The sequence below is a fragment of the Anguilla anguilla genome, chromosome 2 (assembly GCF_013347855.1).
Source record: "Anguilla anguilla isolate fAngAng1 chromosome 2, fAngAng1.pri, whole genome shotgun sequence".
NCBI classification, from domain to species: Eukaryota; Metazoa; Chordata; class Actinopteri; order Anguilliformes; family Anguillidae; genus Anguilla; species Anguilla anguilla.
In genome coordinates this window covers 55,446,333-55,461,555 of record NC_049202.1, presented here as the reverse complement: position 1 = coordinate 55,461,555, position 15,223 = coordinate 55,446,333, and the positions used below count along the sequence as shown (strand labels likewise).

The window sequence follows — 15,223 nt, the reverse complement described above, 5'->3', positions numbered from 1 at the left end:
GCCACAGAGATTTAGCCACATATTTGCAATATGACACATGACTATCATAAAATAATCAGCTTTGGATAAAAATAAAAAACTAGCGTGAACAAATGTTTTACACATTTACTCATTTCTTGATGATATTCACATGATAGCAACATGACAGGCCATTATTTGCCAAATAAAATGTTATGTAATATTTGTGGACATAAAATAAGCCCCTCAAAATGATATTGACTATATTCAGGAAGAGGAATCCCATAATGAAACTTAGGTTCATTGATAAAAAGTATGAAATGGCTCAACCATTCATAGCACTGTTTGAAATATCATTACTCAAATAAATACTGAATACATTTCAGCTCCCTCCCTCCCAGAAAACAAAGAGAGACTTTTGGGGATTAATAGTACTTTTTTGAGAGCCTTTCTGACAGTACTTTCAATGGGACAATAAGAAACATATTTAAAAGTGTACTGTGGGGATGAAGCGAGGAAGTTTGGTCCTGATGGATTGTGCCAGTTGCTTGCCTCATTCCATGGACACCTGGGCTTGGGCGTGTACTGTACAATCAGGGAGAGGAGCACCAAGTCTCCCGCTCCCTCCCCCTCTCCCCCTCTCCCACTCTCCCTCTCTCTCTCACACTCACTCTCACTCACTCTTCCTGCCCGTCCTTCCGCTCTCATCCTGTTTTTATTTTCTCTTCATCCCTCCCTTTCTAGCTGTCTGTTGCTCCTCCCTCTCCCTCCCTCTCTCCCTCCGCGGCTTGTCCGGAGGTCTGTGGCTGCTGGCCGCGCGCGGTGTTTGGGAGAGCGCGAGGGAGATGCTGCAGTGAGGCTGACGGAGGCACACGACAGAGGGCAAAGACTCTGGGCTGACTGACACCGGCATCCGCGGCGCCTACAAGCTGACTGTTTCCAGACCCGTGCGGCGGCACTCATAACACAAACAGGTAGGGCTCTTCCTGGAACCCCCTGGAAGGCTTCTTATTTACTGAAGGTCATTATCCGTGGAAATCAAGAGGACTAGTATAGCACTGCATAACAGTTATTCATATGCACTTGAAGTTGCTATTGCTTTTGTGAACCTTTTAATGGCAGAGGTCTGGATTCAGCATATGATGTGATTTGCACCTTTATTAAGTAGTTGAAGCTTAAAAGTATACCTTTGTTAGTCCTTTTTGCTGGTCAACTTTGCACTAACTTTTCTGTTGCACAATTATAGAACAGTTTTAATCTCTCCCACTAGAGTCACATTTGCCAACACTGATCAGATAATAACATAACACCTTAGAAAAGCATTTCAGTTCATTAAACCAAAACTAACAAAGACATTCCGAACAGGTAGCTGCATTGATGGCCTTGATCAATTTTGCTTTGGCTCTTTCAGTTTATCTCATAACCTTACCTAACTCACATCACTTCATGTTTTTTGGAAATTTTCAGGGCTGGTTCCTCAATATTCAAAATGACAGGCCAGAAACCAGCTGCACTGATTCATACTCTATTCCCAGTGTACCGTTTCACCTGCTGTCCCATATTGAGCTTAGCTGTGCTTTGCTAATGCTTTTCTCACAGGACATGGTACTGGGACCGTTTCCCAGTTACAAAGGTGCAGCTTTCAAGTTCCAGCTGCTTTTGGAAAATTCTAGGAAAAAAATCCCACTTTGATAACTGCATATTTCAAATAGTAATCAATTCTCAACAAACAAGAGCAAAAAAAATCTAGGACAAGAATTCTTTAGGCATGCCATCACAGAGCCCACATGAAATGACTTCATTTCCACCATTAATTTCCATATGCCTGGAATGAGAGGGAGAAATGCCTGTCTGTGCAAAAGCAAATGAGCACATTAGCCCCTGTGCACTTGTGGCTTGATGGTGCCTCCACAGTGCACTGTGTTTTTCAAGCACAGAGCCCAAACGAGCGCTTTGTTCCAGCTTGCTCTGCTTCATCTCTCCAGGCTCTGATGTGGCCCTCCCGCCATGCCATTGGTTCAGACTGCATTGAAAACAGCTTCTGTTCCCAGAGGAAATCACATTTCCAATGATCCCCCCTGCTCCCCCCCTCCCAACTGCATGCCTCTGTCTCATGATTGACTGCTTTGAGTAACAATGTGTGAGATGGAGTTCTTTAAAAAAACCACGCTGAGGGTTGTGCCCTAGAATATTAAAATTTATAACATAAAATGAGTGGGTGCATTTTACACTAAATTAAAAAAGTGAGAAAACAATTGAATGCTGGAAGCACAGTCACAGCAAAGTCAAACTCGAGTATCTGAGAACCGTGTCAGTGAATGCACAGCTGGAACAAAAGGAGAGCAGGCTGGTACAAGCTTGGTCTGTCAAACACTAAGTCTGTTAAATGGTGGTAAACACATGTGATGGCTGTGCGCACGCAACACATTTGAGAGCGATTTCTCTGGGCTGCTTTTTGTAATTCTGCCTGTCATTCACAGCGACGCCAACTCTCAGTCTCTGTGGTCATATGCTCAAACAGGTGGTCTGTGCTTATAGAGGATACAGCACGAGAACCACCCCCCCCCCACCCTCTCACCTGCCCAAAAGCAGCCGCTCTTCCCTCTTCGTTCCACCAGTGGCAGCCATGGCCCGTACACTGTGCTCTTTCTTCCCTGCGTTGGGGTCGGGAGGTGGGCCAAGTGGGGGGCACGCAGTGCCCGGGGCGCAAAGCCTACGAACGAGGCTGCCAGGGCCTCCTCCATGCCACCTCATCGCCCGCAGGGGCTTCACCCTCTGCGCCCCACACACACCGCTCAGCTCTATTATATCATGCAACGTCCTGTTGAGATGGGCTCTCAAGCTTTTTTGGGAGAGTGGGTGTAATTTATGGACTTTGTAAAGACTAAATAGCCTGCCTCATTTGAATCCAAACCACGGTTTTCAGTCTGGAGTATGTCTGAAACAGATTTGAACTTACAGAAAAGAAAAGGAAAAAAAGATTACAACAATGGCAAACTCAATATGATACTATGTCGCCCAATTATTTCTTGTGCAAATGAAAAAAAGGGCCAAAAACAAAAGAGCTTAGCATGCAGCTTGAGAGGCAGGAAGTGGCTCTGAACTCAGCAGTGCGCCCTGGGAGATTTACAACCCGTCCACTTGAACTGCACCTGGCAGAGCTTTAGAGTGAGGCTTAACGCGGGACCCCCACCCCCCTACCGTATCCACAAAGATGGTGGACTTTAATTCAATCAGAGACTTGCTGAATGATTCATTGCCATTTAAAGACGTGAAAACATCGCCCTCCAAATGACAGCTGGAGGATTTAAGCCCCTCCAGTCTCCAGTTGCACGTTTTCAGAAACCAGTCGAAACACGCAAGCTGCTGAGAAGTGCTGCGTTAAAAACAGAGCTTTGATTGACGATAAGGCTGCAACGAACCGTGACTCGGTGGTTTTGTCAACGTGTGGCGCTAAGCTGAGCTGCGGGGAAACCTGTGGGAGTGAAGTATTTAAACAGCACTTCCACAAAAAGAGGAGAAACTAGGCTACGAGCATGACCTGGCCTTTATTCAAGCAAATTTTGGCTCCTCGCTCTCTTCACAATGCGCAGATAGTGACAACTGAGCTTTTGTCCCAGGTTTCAGGGCACGGGATGTGCTGCATGCTAGGGGAAGTTTAAGATGTTCTCTGAATAAGTTCTGATGATGATTTCCCAGTGCTGGGATCTCTGGAGAATACGGGAAGTAATGACACGCTCGGGTTACGCAAGACATTCACTTTAAAGAAACAGCAGCCACTGGAGCCCAGAACATTGCTGTCCAGAGCCAGAGTGCTGTAAACAGACCTATGGGGCCGAGGGAAAGGCGGTGTTAGAAATGCACAAGATGTGGAAAGAATAAATAACAAGCCCACTCCACCTCACATCGGGTCCAGATAGTTTGTCCTGAAGGCCATATGCCTGGTGCAGATATTAAAACCCCAGGAAGCAGGCTTCAGTGGAGGAGACAGACTGGAGAATATGTGGTTTCTAGCTTCTGAACTTGATCTGAAGGGGTCACATTAATGGCTAAACTTACGTTGCGGACCACTTCACAAATTAGAGCATTCGCCTTTTTTTTTTTTTAAAGCATCCACTGCCTTCCCTTCCTTACACTGGGGATTATGAATGCAACACCAGGCAGTCCATTTGTAAAATAATGGAAGATGATTGTGAGGCTGGTAGGGGGGAGGTCAGATGACACATAAGACAGCACATGAAAAGATTAGTCAGGGATTATTGTCATCCCAAAGCTGCCCTCAAAAAGCTTTGAACTTTCCAGGACACATCGTCTGAACCCGTATAAGATACAGGCTGCAAGATGCAGGCTGGTGTAATTCCACTCAAGCAAGAATGACGCATGCCATATAAGGAGTACAATGCGTGTCTGGAGTCCAAACCCATTCAGTGAACATAAATCATGCGTATGGTTTGACAATGCAACTTTGTTTTACATGGTACATGTAACTGTGACGATCTCACTAAACAGCCCAGGCTCACTTTCCTAGTGTTTATCTTCTGATGCCAGATAAGTAAATTACACAAGCTCACACTGTCCAGTGCTGCAATCCCTAGTGAGTAAAAGAATCCCAGCAGCCTGCGCCAGTTTGGGCTTCTGTTACAAACACACTGGAAGACAACAGTGGATATAGTTTAACCTGCAGCCCAGCAGCTGAGCTGCACAGCCATTGCGTAGCAGTGATAAACTTCATGTGCAGCTGATAGAGGCAGGCTTCGGACACTCAGTCAATCGGAGGTGTTCCTTTTGCGCAAGGAGACAGGGTGTCTGCTATCAGTATATTAGCAGGATGAGCCACCTGGCAACGCTTTTAGGGTTGCTTTTTTAAACTTGTCTGAGCGAAGCTCAACCCAGTGAGCTCTCTCTGCAGACATATGCAGAACAGCTGGGGGGCTGCAGAGTTAAAAGAAGAGGTGGCTGGCAGAATGGACTTCTGAGAGGAGCATGTGATTATTTGTGCTCTTCCTTACTGACACAGGTTGCAACGGTGGGCTTAGAACTATGACTGGCTATGTTTTTGTATTTCTGATGAGAGGCATTCTTGCAAATATGAAAGAAGGAACAATGCCACATTATTTCCCCTTCTCCTGTTTACACACTTAATGAAGAAAACACATTGTTGAAATCCGAGTTCCACGGTATATAAGTAGCCTTGGCAGTGTAACAGCAACAACACAAGAGTTACAAAATGAGGAACATAAGAGTTACAAAACACATTATTTTGTGCACTGTGATAACCAACACATTTTCTTGGGCTTAAAAAGTATGTTGCATTATAAAAAAACAAAACAAAAAAGGAGCCAAGGAACAGTTCACAGGCCGTAACTGAATTTTCTGCACTCTTCACCCTCATTCAGTCAGTGAGTTATTAAAACCTTTTCACACTGAAAGAAATACAGCCTTTAGGGTAGCTTGCTGCACAGTTGGATCCAGCTTAACTGCAACGTGAAGGCGGTCCTCCTGCACCTTGCTTACACCAGGCCATATTTCATTGCAATAGATGGTATATTACTGCCTCAAGCTGATGAATCCTTGGGGTTTGCATCTCTGGGCATTAGTGTGTAAAATTATATCACATATCACATATATCAGATGGTTTTCCTAATCACAGCTATTGAAAATGCATGTGCATGGGTGGCACATCCTGTTAAGACACTGCTCATGTGCATGGATGGCCCCACAGTCCAGACTGTGCCAACTGAGGCTGGCATCCCTGAAAAACAATAATGCAGTTGGCTCGAGGGTCACCCAGAGATGGAGGGGTTGCAGCTGGGATGACAGCATGTCATCACTCACCAGCAATCCCCACTGGTCAGTCAGGCTTCCACAGGTTCATCCGTTGAGCTGCACTTGAAATACATTCCTGTGCAAGCCTGACTTTGAGAGCTAAGGTGTGATAAACCTTGAAAAGCATTAAAAAGCAGAAGCATTAAACACCAATAGTTAACTGTCGATGTTCAATGACTGCAGCTCAGATCATAATATTGCTGTCGCTATCGTATTAAGCTATTCATCGTATTCAGCTGCACTTGAAATACATTCCTGTGCAAACCTGACTTTGAGAGCTAAGGTGTGATAAACCTTGAAAAGCATTAAAAAGCAGAAGCATTAAACACCAATAGTTAACTGTCGATGTTCAATGACTGCAGCTCAGATCATAATATTGCTGTCGCTATCGTATTAAGCTATTCATTGCATTAAGCAGAATAATAATATGACATTTTAAAATTATGTCATGTGAATGAATAATTTGCACAAGAATGGTTGATTTCTTAATACAGCCAGAATACAATGGTTTGTTTTGTGTGAACTACAATGGTTTCCATTTGCCTTCTTTCTTTAACTGAACATACATAGTGATAATAGTTGATAAGAATAATAGAAATAAAGAAGAAATAGCAATAAAATGCACAAGTTATTGTTTTTATGAAGCTGACTGTAAAAAAGGCTACCTTTGTTTTAGTCTTATAATTGTCTTGTTCATTCAGAGCAGCAACAAACTTTTTCAAAGCAAAAGAAAAAGATTTTAATTTACAAATGTGATATAAAATGCAGTTTGGTTAGTGCAATATAAATGCACCACACCACCAGCAAACAGGTTTGAAGGCAAAATGAAAGTTCACCAAAGGTCATGTGTAGTGTGATTTTATGTGAGCAATACAAGTGAGTGACATGGCTTCTTCTTGCAAGGCTGTCTTCAGTTGCAGCCAAAAACAGGCCTGTATATTCAACCACAATGAGTGCCAGCCAGAAGAATCTCCAGCAGCAAAAGTGAAACGTTTAGGAACATAATGTAATGAGGAAAAGTTTCACAGGGAAGCCGGCCAGAGTAGAAGTGCGGGTATGAATGAAGAACAGAGAGGGCAATCTGAGGAGGAGAGCTACAGCTAAGCAAGGGAGATGAAGATCCCTGCAGCAGAGAGCATAGACAAATGTGAGTGAGCTTTTATGGACCAGTTGCCTCCCTTCCATTTGTTTCCTTATCTCTGGCTGTGAAACCTTCATGCTTTGTCCTCCAGGACAAAGATTTTTCAGTAGTTTTAAATCGCTGACTATTCAGTAAAGTCAGAAGCTGAGATCCCTGTGATTATAAAACAGGGATGCCCCCCATTAATTCTTGTGAAGTGAGAAATTGAGCTTTGATCATTTTCATAAATTCTCCATTGAAAATATTCCTTCCTGGCAGCACAGCAATTAGCATATATACCTAAACAAAATTCACTATCCTCAGAGGTGTCTGGTATATGTGTCACTGGGCAAGGCAGCTAAAGTGAACTGCTTGAGAAGGTATCCAGCAAGAGAGAAGGGCAACTTGCAAAATGTAAGTTAAAGTAAATATCTCCTAGCAAAATGAATGCATTCATGAACAAATGCCATTTAAAAGCACAATGAAAATCCTTAATACATATACAGCATATATATTCAAACTCCTTTCCAGAAGTATCCAAAAATCTGTATTTTAGAAGCCTGTCTATGAACACTCACTCACTCATACACTGTAAGCAGATAGCTAAAAAGAAGATACATACATACATACATATTGTTACTGTACATACATACAGTAACTTTTATTTTCTCCTGGTATACATCCATGGCTCTGTATGTTTGCATGTTTGCATAGACAGTGAAGATGCTGTTTGTCCATGATCTCTCTTCCTGTTTTTCATCATATTTGACAGCCAATCCATCAACCACTTCAGCCAGCACAAACCGTTACTCAGACTCTTGATGGCCAGGGCCATTCACAATAAATTACAGCCATGGCTTTGCATACAAAAAAGAAAACTGCTGCACTCTGTGCCTTTGTTTGGTCAATGAGCTCTTCAGTGTTCAGAATGGTTTGTTCTGAAGGTTTATTGTTATTGCAATTAACTTCAAAAGAATGATGTAGAGATTTAATGGCTTTCCAAAAGCAGTTCTACAACTGCTTAGCAACTCTTTCAAGTGGTTTCAACCACATCAAAATCAGAATGGGAGAAGCCACCTGGGGTTACTTTTCTTGCCTTTGCTTTTTATGGGCAGGATTCAGTGACCTCAATTAAAATTAGCAAGAATCCAAGGCCAAAGGAAAACATTTACCTACACCCATCGTTTTACTCTACTTTTGCTCGCAGGTACATCTAAGCAATACATGTGGGCAGGCAGATGAGGGAAGCCCATTGCCAGCCTATTATTATAAAGGCACAGTGAGAGGTATTATCCTTGCTCAGGCACCGTGCTGTCTCAGACAAAACACTGACCTCATCTTTCCAATGGCAAGCAGCACCTACAATGGTGTGCTTATGGATCCACCAAAGCCCACCTGAGCTTCATCTTCATGGTCCCACTCATTCACCGATGGCTGATCCTGAGTCAGTGCTCAGCATAATCTAAACAAGCTGGAGCTGCAGTGAAATTCTTTGCATGCTTTTTAAGGAGAATAGATTGATGACAGCCTTTGGTTGCCAACCCGTCCAAAAGCATGACATCTAAAAAGAGCTGCGTGTTTGGAGGGCTGGGTGACCGTGCTCGCTGGGGTTTGGCAGCCAGTGCTGAGGCTGAAGTGTGCCGCAGTTCAAATGGAGAGCAGTAAACAGCCTGAAAAAGAACAGAAAGGAGGATAAAGAATCTAAACCTGTTCCAAGCCACACACGTGTCTGCTGCACACTAGTGAATCCCTGCCAGAAATATGTTTTTCCCCATATTATGCTGAATTTGGATAACAAAGCACTTATTTTCATCAAGAGATTAGACATAATGGAACAAAATAGCAACTTGCATTTAGATAAAGCGATGTGGCAAACACCTAAATAGAGTGATTCAGAGGACACGTCTTGTTTTCATTTCTCTATGTTCTCTTTTCACGATTGCGTGAATCCCATATTTAACTATAATCATTTATTAAACCTAGAACCCTGTGCATTCCTTTTTTAAAAATGTATAGTGTTCACTAGCACACAATCAAATTTATGAATGGGAACATAATCAATTTCATTTTGATGTAAAGAAAAATATGTTTGAACTGGAGGGCTGGAGGACTCAGTGTTCCTTTGGAAATGAATAGAAATGAAAGTTCACTTTTCATGGATAACCTACATAATAGACTCACACTAGCATTTACCTAGCTTGCTAGTGGAACATACAGAACATGGAGAACTTTTTTTCTTTATTTGTAGTCCCTTACAAAAAAATCTAATGTGAAATCAGCTTTTTCACAAGTGAAAATCTATTTCACACATGAATTTAACATTTTCACATGTGAAGTAAAATATTCACATGTGAAAAGATCACATGTGAACTGGACATTTTCACATGTGAATTAAATTGCAGCTCTGAACAACCCCCATTTCCCAAAGAGTTCTTATCTCTGAGGTTCTACAGTATTGTATATTCTAAGGAAGAATTTCCCTGCTAGCAGATGATGCAGACCCACAAGCTCCCTGGCCCTGCTGTCTGCCTGTGTACGTTGGTGCTGCTCTGTATGGGCACCGTGTCCGAGCCCTACACACCCCCCTACCCCGACAGGGACCCGGAACGATACGACTACAGGGCAAGCCACCACCCCAGGGACTTCCACAGAGACACCAGGTGACACGTCACATGTTCTATGTTGTTAAAATGTTCAGAGGAATACAGTTCCTCTTTTCTACCAAAACCAGAGAGGCCCCCCTCTCTTTAATGAGAAAAATGAATGCAATTAATTCAAAATGCATAAGCATTTTATGAGTACATTTTGCCCTCTTGTGACCTGAAACGGTGCAGATATTATCCCTTTGGGAGAACTGGCAGAGGTGAGGACCCTTGTTTTCACAGGACTGTTAATGAATGTGGTGCAGTGGTATTAACGCCCTCTGTGCCTCTGTGTGTCTCCTAATGCAGCGGGGGAAGAAGACCAGAGTGTCGGCGTTGCTGTGACCCGGAGGAAGAAGGTCCCACGTATCCATATCCCCTCCCACAATACCAGGTCGTACCGCAAATAAACATCACTATACTGAAAGGTAGGGAGCCGCACGCATCAAAACAGGATGGAATATTAAAACATGCACATGCTAATGAAACAGACTGCAATACGGTCACAAGGACATGTAAAAAACGGGGGTCAGGGTCAAATGGGAGGCTTGGGAGTCTGTTTTGACCATGCGACCAGAAGGCTACTGTACCCTGGAGCAGAGCTTCACCTAAGCTGCCTCAGGAAAGAGGCAGTGGCATGAATGAAAAGACTAGAGAGCATAAGATGTATAGGTCACCCTGAATAAGAGCATTTCCCCCATCAAATAAATAGCACTACCAGAAAGCAGAGTGACAGTTTTAGGATGGAATGGGAAGACTTTTGAAGGGTAGTGATATACCTAATAGGATGAATGCTTGAGAAAGGCTTAAAAAACCATCACTTTGGCTGTCCCGGTATTAAATATAGCACCCCATGTGAAAGCAGAAAGCAGATTTCTGCCTTGCCAGAAATCAGGCTGCCCACTAGCGGCTTCCGAGGTTAGCCGATGACTCTCAAAGGACAGGGGGCAACAGTGTGGCTGGTGGCTGAAGACCACACCCTGCCATTAACAAAATACAGAAAATGCTTCTTATAACTGCGCAAGCCTCACATCTGCCGAGCCTAATCTCTTTTTTTTTTTTGTAAGGGAAAATTTTATTCATTGACTTTTTAAACCACTTTAAAAAAAAACTCTTTTCTCCCATTTTGGAATGCATAATTTATATCCTCGGGCAATTTGGGAAAGTTCAGACGAACACGTGTCCTCTGGAGCACGTGCAGCCAGCTCCCGCTTTTCTCCCGCTGAGCAGAGCAGCCATTACGCTGGAGGGCTGCACGACTTGTGTAGCTGGCGCAGACTGCAGCTGCCTAACCAACCAGTCAGGAGTCGAGGAGTCACCAACAACTCCTACTCTCAAGTCGCTGCAGCCAATTAGGTGACACCCAAGAGGACTGCCCACCAGTCAGCACACTGGGCACGGTCAGGATATGATTCCAGACCGTGCACACAAGCATCTGACAACCCGTAATGGGACACTTTTAACAAATGCCGTTATAACCACACAATAAATCTGCCTGAGTTCTGCTATAAGTAACATTTGAAGAAATTTTATGCTTGACATCAATCTTTTGATATAAATAGATTGAAATTTATTGACATGAAACGATTAAAATAAACTGCATTTATATGGATGATATAAATTTTGGAAATGTACTGAAAGATTATTTGTGATCGGATGAAAGATGAAAGCATCACTCAGATATAGCAGCCATAACACGGCAGAGTCACATACAGTATGAGAGAGGGCAGGCTAAAGTGAATTTGTGGCACTATAACAGAAATCAATCTTAATTTAATATAGCTGGTCTGCAGGCATTTATTTCAGGTCTGACACCAGTCGCCCACAAAACTTTTTAACATGTCCTAGGAAGTGATGCGACTCTGATAACAACAGCATCTCCCCTTTAGCTCCTGTGCCCTGATACCTGACTGCCACTCCTTCTGCAGGTGAGAAAGGGGATAGCGGAGAGCGAGGGCCCTATGGGAAGTCAGGAAAATTGGGGAAGATGGGGCTGCGAGGCCCACACGGGATGAAGGGCACCAAGGGCAACATGGGGCCCCCGGGGGACCCCTGCAAGACCTACTACTCCGCCTTCTCAGTGGGGCGCAAGAAGGCCCTGCACAGCAATGACTACTACCAGACGCTGGTCTTCGACAGGGAGTTCGTCAACCTGTACAACCACTTCAACATGTTCACCGGCAAGTTCTACTGCTACGTGCCCGGTATCTACTTCTTCAGCCTCAACGTGCACACCTGGAACCAGAAGGAGACGTACATGCACGTGATGAAGAACGAGGAGGAGATGGCCATCCTGTACGCCCAGCCCAGCGACCGCAGCATCATGCAGAGCCAGAGCTTCATGCTGGACCTGCAGCAGAACGATGAGGTGTGGGTGCGCCTTTTCAAGGGCGAGAGGGAGAACGCTGTCTTCAGCGACGACTATGACACTTACATCACCTTCAGCGGGTACCTGATCAAAGCCATGAACGAGGGCTAGCGTCTCTGCCACTTCAATTGAGGTCGCTTGTGTTTTCATTTATTGCTCATAATGCTTTCATATTCGTTTTTTGTACTTCCTTCATGACTGTTTATAAGTCTTTATAACTGTTTTCTTTATGATTGATTGTATTTTGCATAATCACTGCCAAGTATATTGCTGAGAGAGGTTTTCATATCTTTCCGGGAAAAAAAAACAGACCAAAAACTGGCTTGAAATAAGCATCAGTATGCAATTTGCCACTGGACTGGCTGCTTTAATTCTGTATCCATTTCCCTTTGGAATAAATAGCATTTTGAGCCAGTGCAAATTACTGCTAAAATAAACAGATTAATAAAGATTGATACTGGTAGTTTAAAAAAATGAAGTCAACTTTAGCCAGTAGGCCAATATCGGACCTCTGAAGACAACACATACCTTTTGTGCCAAACAAAAGCTTTATAAAATACACCTTAGGTTACTGGCAGGAATCTGTTGCAGTCATAAAAATATGACTGCAACAGATTCCTGCCAGCTGCACATTTTGTACATACAGTACTGAAATAACACAGAAAAATGCTGGCAAGACATGGCAATATTCATATAAATCATCCATCATACACCCATCCTTCAAATGGTCTCTTTTTTGGATTTTCTTAAAAAATTTATTTAACCTAATTTAAATGCTTTTATTTATGCACGAAATAAATAAACATTGCTTCACAATTAAAAGAAGTCAAACAGGAAAGGTGCTTTTTTATACCAAAAAAATGCTTGTGAAATAAAATATTATTTAAGTTTTAGAATATCTGTTTTAATTTCAGAACAGATGTGTTGAATCAAAGAAAGCAACATACTTCATAAGAAAAGTCTAATGATCAATTGTTCTTCTTTTACAGAACACAAAAAAGGATAAAAATCCATGTACAAAAAACTGGCAAAATTTTTCTGCTGTCAACAGTTTCTCTCTCTCTCTCTCTTTCTCTCTCTCTCTCTCTCTCTCTCTCACACACACACACACACACACGCACGCACGTATGCATGCATGCATGCACGTGCACACACTCACACACACACACACACACACACAATCTATATTCCTGAGGTTCAGACAAAGATGGAGCTCTCCCCACTCGATCCTGCGGTATGTTTGTGTTTAGTAAACTGATTAAGCTTAATTTCCAGGGAAAGAGTCTTCACATTGCAAGTGCTAAGTACATTTACTGAAGAGATCTCAAACCCAAAACCCAGAGGACTGCAGCTTCTGCTGGTTTATGGTGTTACAGCCACAAATCATCGATTGGCTCCAATTCATACTGAAGGCCTAAATTGGCTACTGATTCAAAGCAAACCAAAAACCTGCAGACACTGTGGCCCCCCAGCCCTGGAATTTGAAATCTCAGCTTTCGTGTTTTAAGGAATAATGACATGGATCTCCATCTGCTGTGACTCCTGGTGCATTATGACTGGAATGATGTTCATGACATGGTGTTAGCTGAACCAAGTTTCGGAAATATGTGCAATGGTCTTAAGAGGTACTATTTTGTATAGAATGTTATTTGAATCCAAATATTTACCTTAAAACTGGTTTTATAAAAGGTCGGTGCTTTTAAAAGAACTTGCACAAAAATGGTTATTGATATAATGGTGCTAATAAATAATAGGACCAACGATAATCAATCTATAGTTTTGTAACAAATGTATACATGCATATCTGTATGTAAATTTTTCTTGAGTCACAAAGTATCAATGCATCCACATGGTGCGTAAGACATTGCTACTACTTACTGTACATGAATGTGTTCACTATCACTACAGAAATCAACTGAACAAATCGTAACACTAAATACTATACGCGTACACGATAATGCATTACAAACAGCTCATGGGAATGAATTATCTGGGGTAAAAATGTTTAAACTGAACAATAACAAAGGCTCTTAAATGTCAGCCTTGACAGCCTAGTTTTGTATCAGTTCAAGACAAACTTTCCTTTCTGTTTTACTGTGCGGCATTTAAAAAGTAAACTCCAGTTTCCTTTTTCCTGATGGATATGTTTAGACGGGTTCATCAAAGCCAATCGGATGAATCTTTTCCAAAGCTAACTGTTGATCTAATAAGCCAGGGATCTGCCTCAGCGGAAGGCCAGAGCTGTATGTCAGAAAAAGATTTTATTGTCAACAGCTGTAAATGTTTTTTTTGTTTTGTTTAAAAAAATTAAAAAAAAAAAAACATTCTTATAATACATCATTCTTTTCTGCTGGTCAGTCAAATTGGGAGAATCTTTTGAATGACTTTGGAACCATTCTAGAACAGTATGTTAGCAGTCCATAATGAACGAGTATGCTAATGAACAATAATAAATGGGTGAATCATGAAGTTTCGTGAGCCGTGGCTCTGTTTCCCCTGGCACAGTCTCCATCTGTGTACCTGCCAAACACACGCAGCACAGAGGAATGTGCTGGACTGGAGGGATCGTCCCAGCCCTGCGGCACAGGCCCAAAAACACAGCAAATATAATGCATTACATTACAGGCATTTAGCCGACGCCCTTACCCAGAGCGACTTACACAGCTTTTACATAGCATTAACATTGCATTCATTCATACAGCTGGATATACACTGAAGCAATGCAGGTTAAGTACCTTGCTCAAGGGTACAACGGCAGTGTCCTACCTGGGATTCCACCCTGTAACCTTTAGGCCACAAGACCAGTCCCTTACCCATTATACTATGCCTTCCTACATTTACACAACTTCCAGAACACATTGGAAGGTTGCACATATGAGCTCACAGTTGGTGCAACTGTAGCAGAACAGTAGCAACGGCGAGATGCATTATACTGAAAACCTTTATTTTTTTCTAACAGATTTAACAAGTCATTTACCATTTGAGCATTCGAGATTGCTTGGCAGTATAACTGCCAACATATGGCTTCAGATGTGTTTACAGAGAAAAACAGCAATAATACCAATGCAAGGTTTTTTTTATGATTCAGCTTTAAATAGAAAATGAACAGATCACAAACTGTTCTATGGCATTCCCTGTTGGCAGCAAACTCACCATTACATAACCTCTAAAATATGACTCACCTGGCACATCACTGCTCTTGTGATTGCCGTTCCATTGCTTAACACACTGAGATATATAATCCTGCACATCATCAATAACCTAAACAATCATCCAGGACAGCATTCTGTTATAATAAAAAATTCAGTG

At 42.5% G+C, this 15,223-nt stretch overlaps 1 protein-coding gene across 2 annotated transcripts; it reads left to right on the top strand.

The window, feature by feature from the left end:
- Window positions 1–707: 707 nt before the first annotated feature.
- c1qtnf1 (C1q and TNF related 1) lies at window positions 708–14,383 on the top strand. 2 transcript variants are annotated; one of them, XM_035406019.1, is made up of 4 exons: window positions 708–932; window positions 9,395–9,564; window positions 9,856–9,974; window positions 11,475–14,383. In XM_035406019.1, the coding sequence occupies exons 2-4, from the start codon at window positions 9,395–9,397 to the stop codon at window positions 12,023–12,025; spliced, it is 840 nt and encodes a 279-aa protein (XP_035261910.1). In that variant the 5' UTR covers window positions 708–932; the 3' UTR covers window positions 12,026–14,383. The 2 variants fall into 2 exon arrangements, with proteins under 2 accessions (XP_035261910.1, XP_035261909.1); XM_035406018.1 differs by having other exon boundaries at window positions 710–932; window positions 9,392–9,564.
- The last annotated feature ends 840 nt before the right edge of the window (window positions 14,384–15,223 follow it).

What these genes read in the sequence shown, in the direction of transcription:
- c1qtnf1 (XM_035406019.1), top strand. Translation starts at nt 9,395, where the DNA reads ATGATGCAGACCCACAAGCTCCCTGGCCCTGCTGTCTGCCTGTGTACG. An exon ending in GACTTCCACAGAGACACCAG is followed by an intron (nt 9,565 to 9,855) that starts GTGACACGTCAC and finishes CTCCTAATGCAG; the next exon opens with CGGGGGAAGAAGACCAGAGT. An exon ending in AAACATCACTATACTGAAAG is followed by an intron (nt 9,975 to 11,474) that starts GTAGGGAGCCGC and finishes CTCCTTCTGCAG; the next exon opens with GTGAGAAAGGGGATAGCGGA.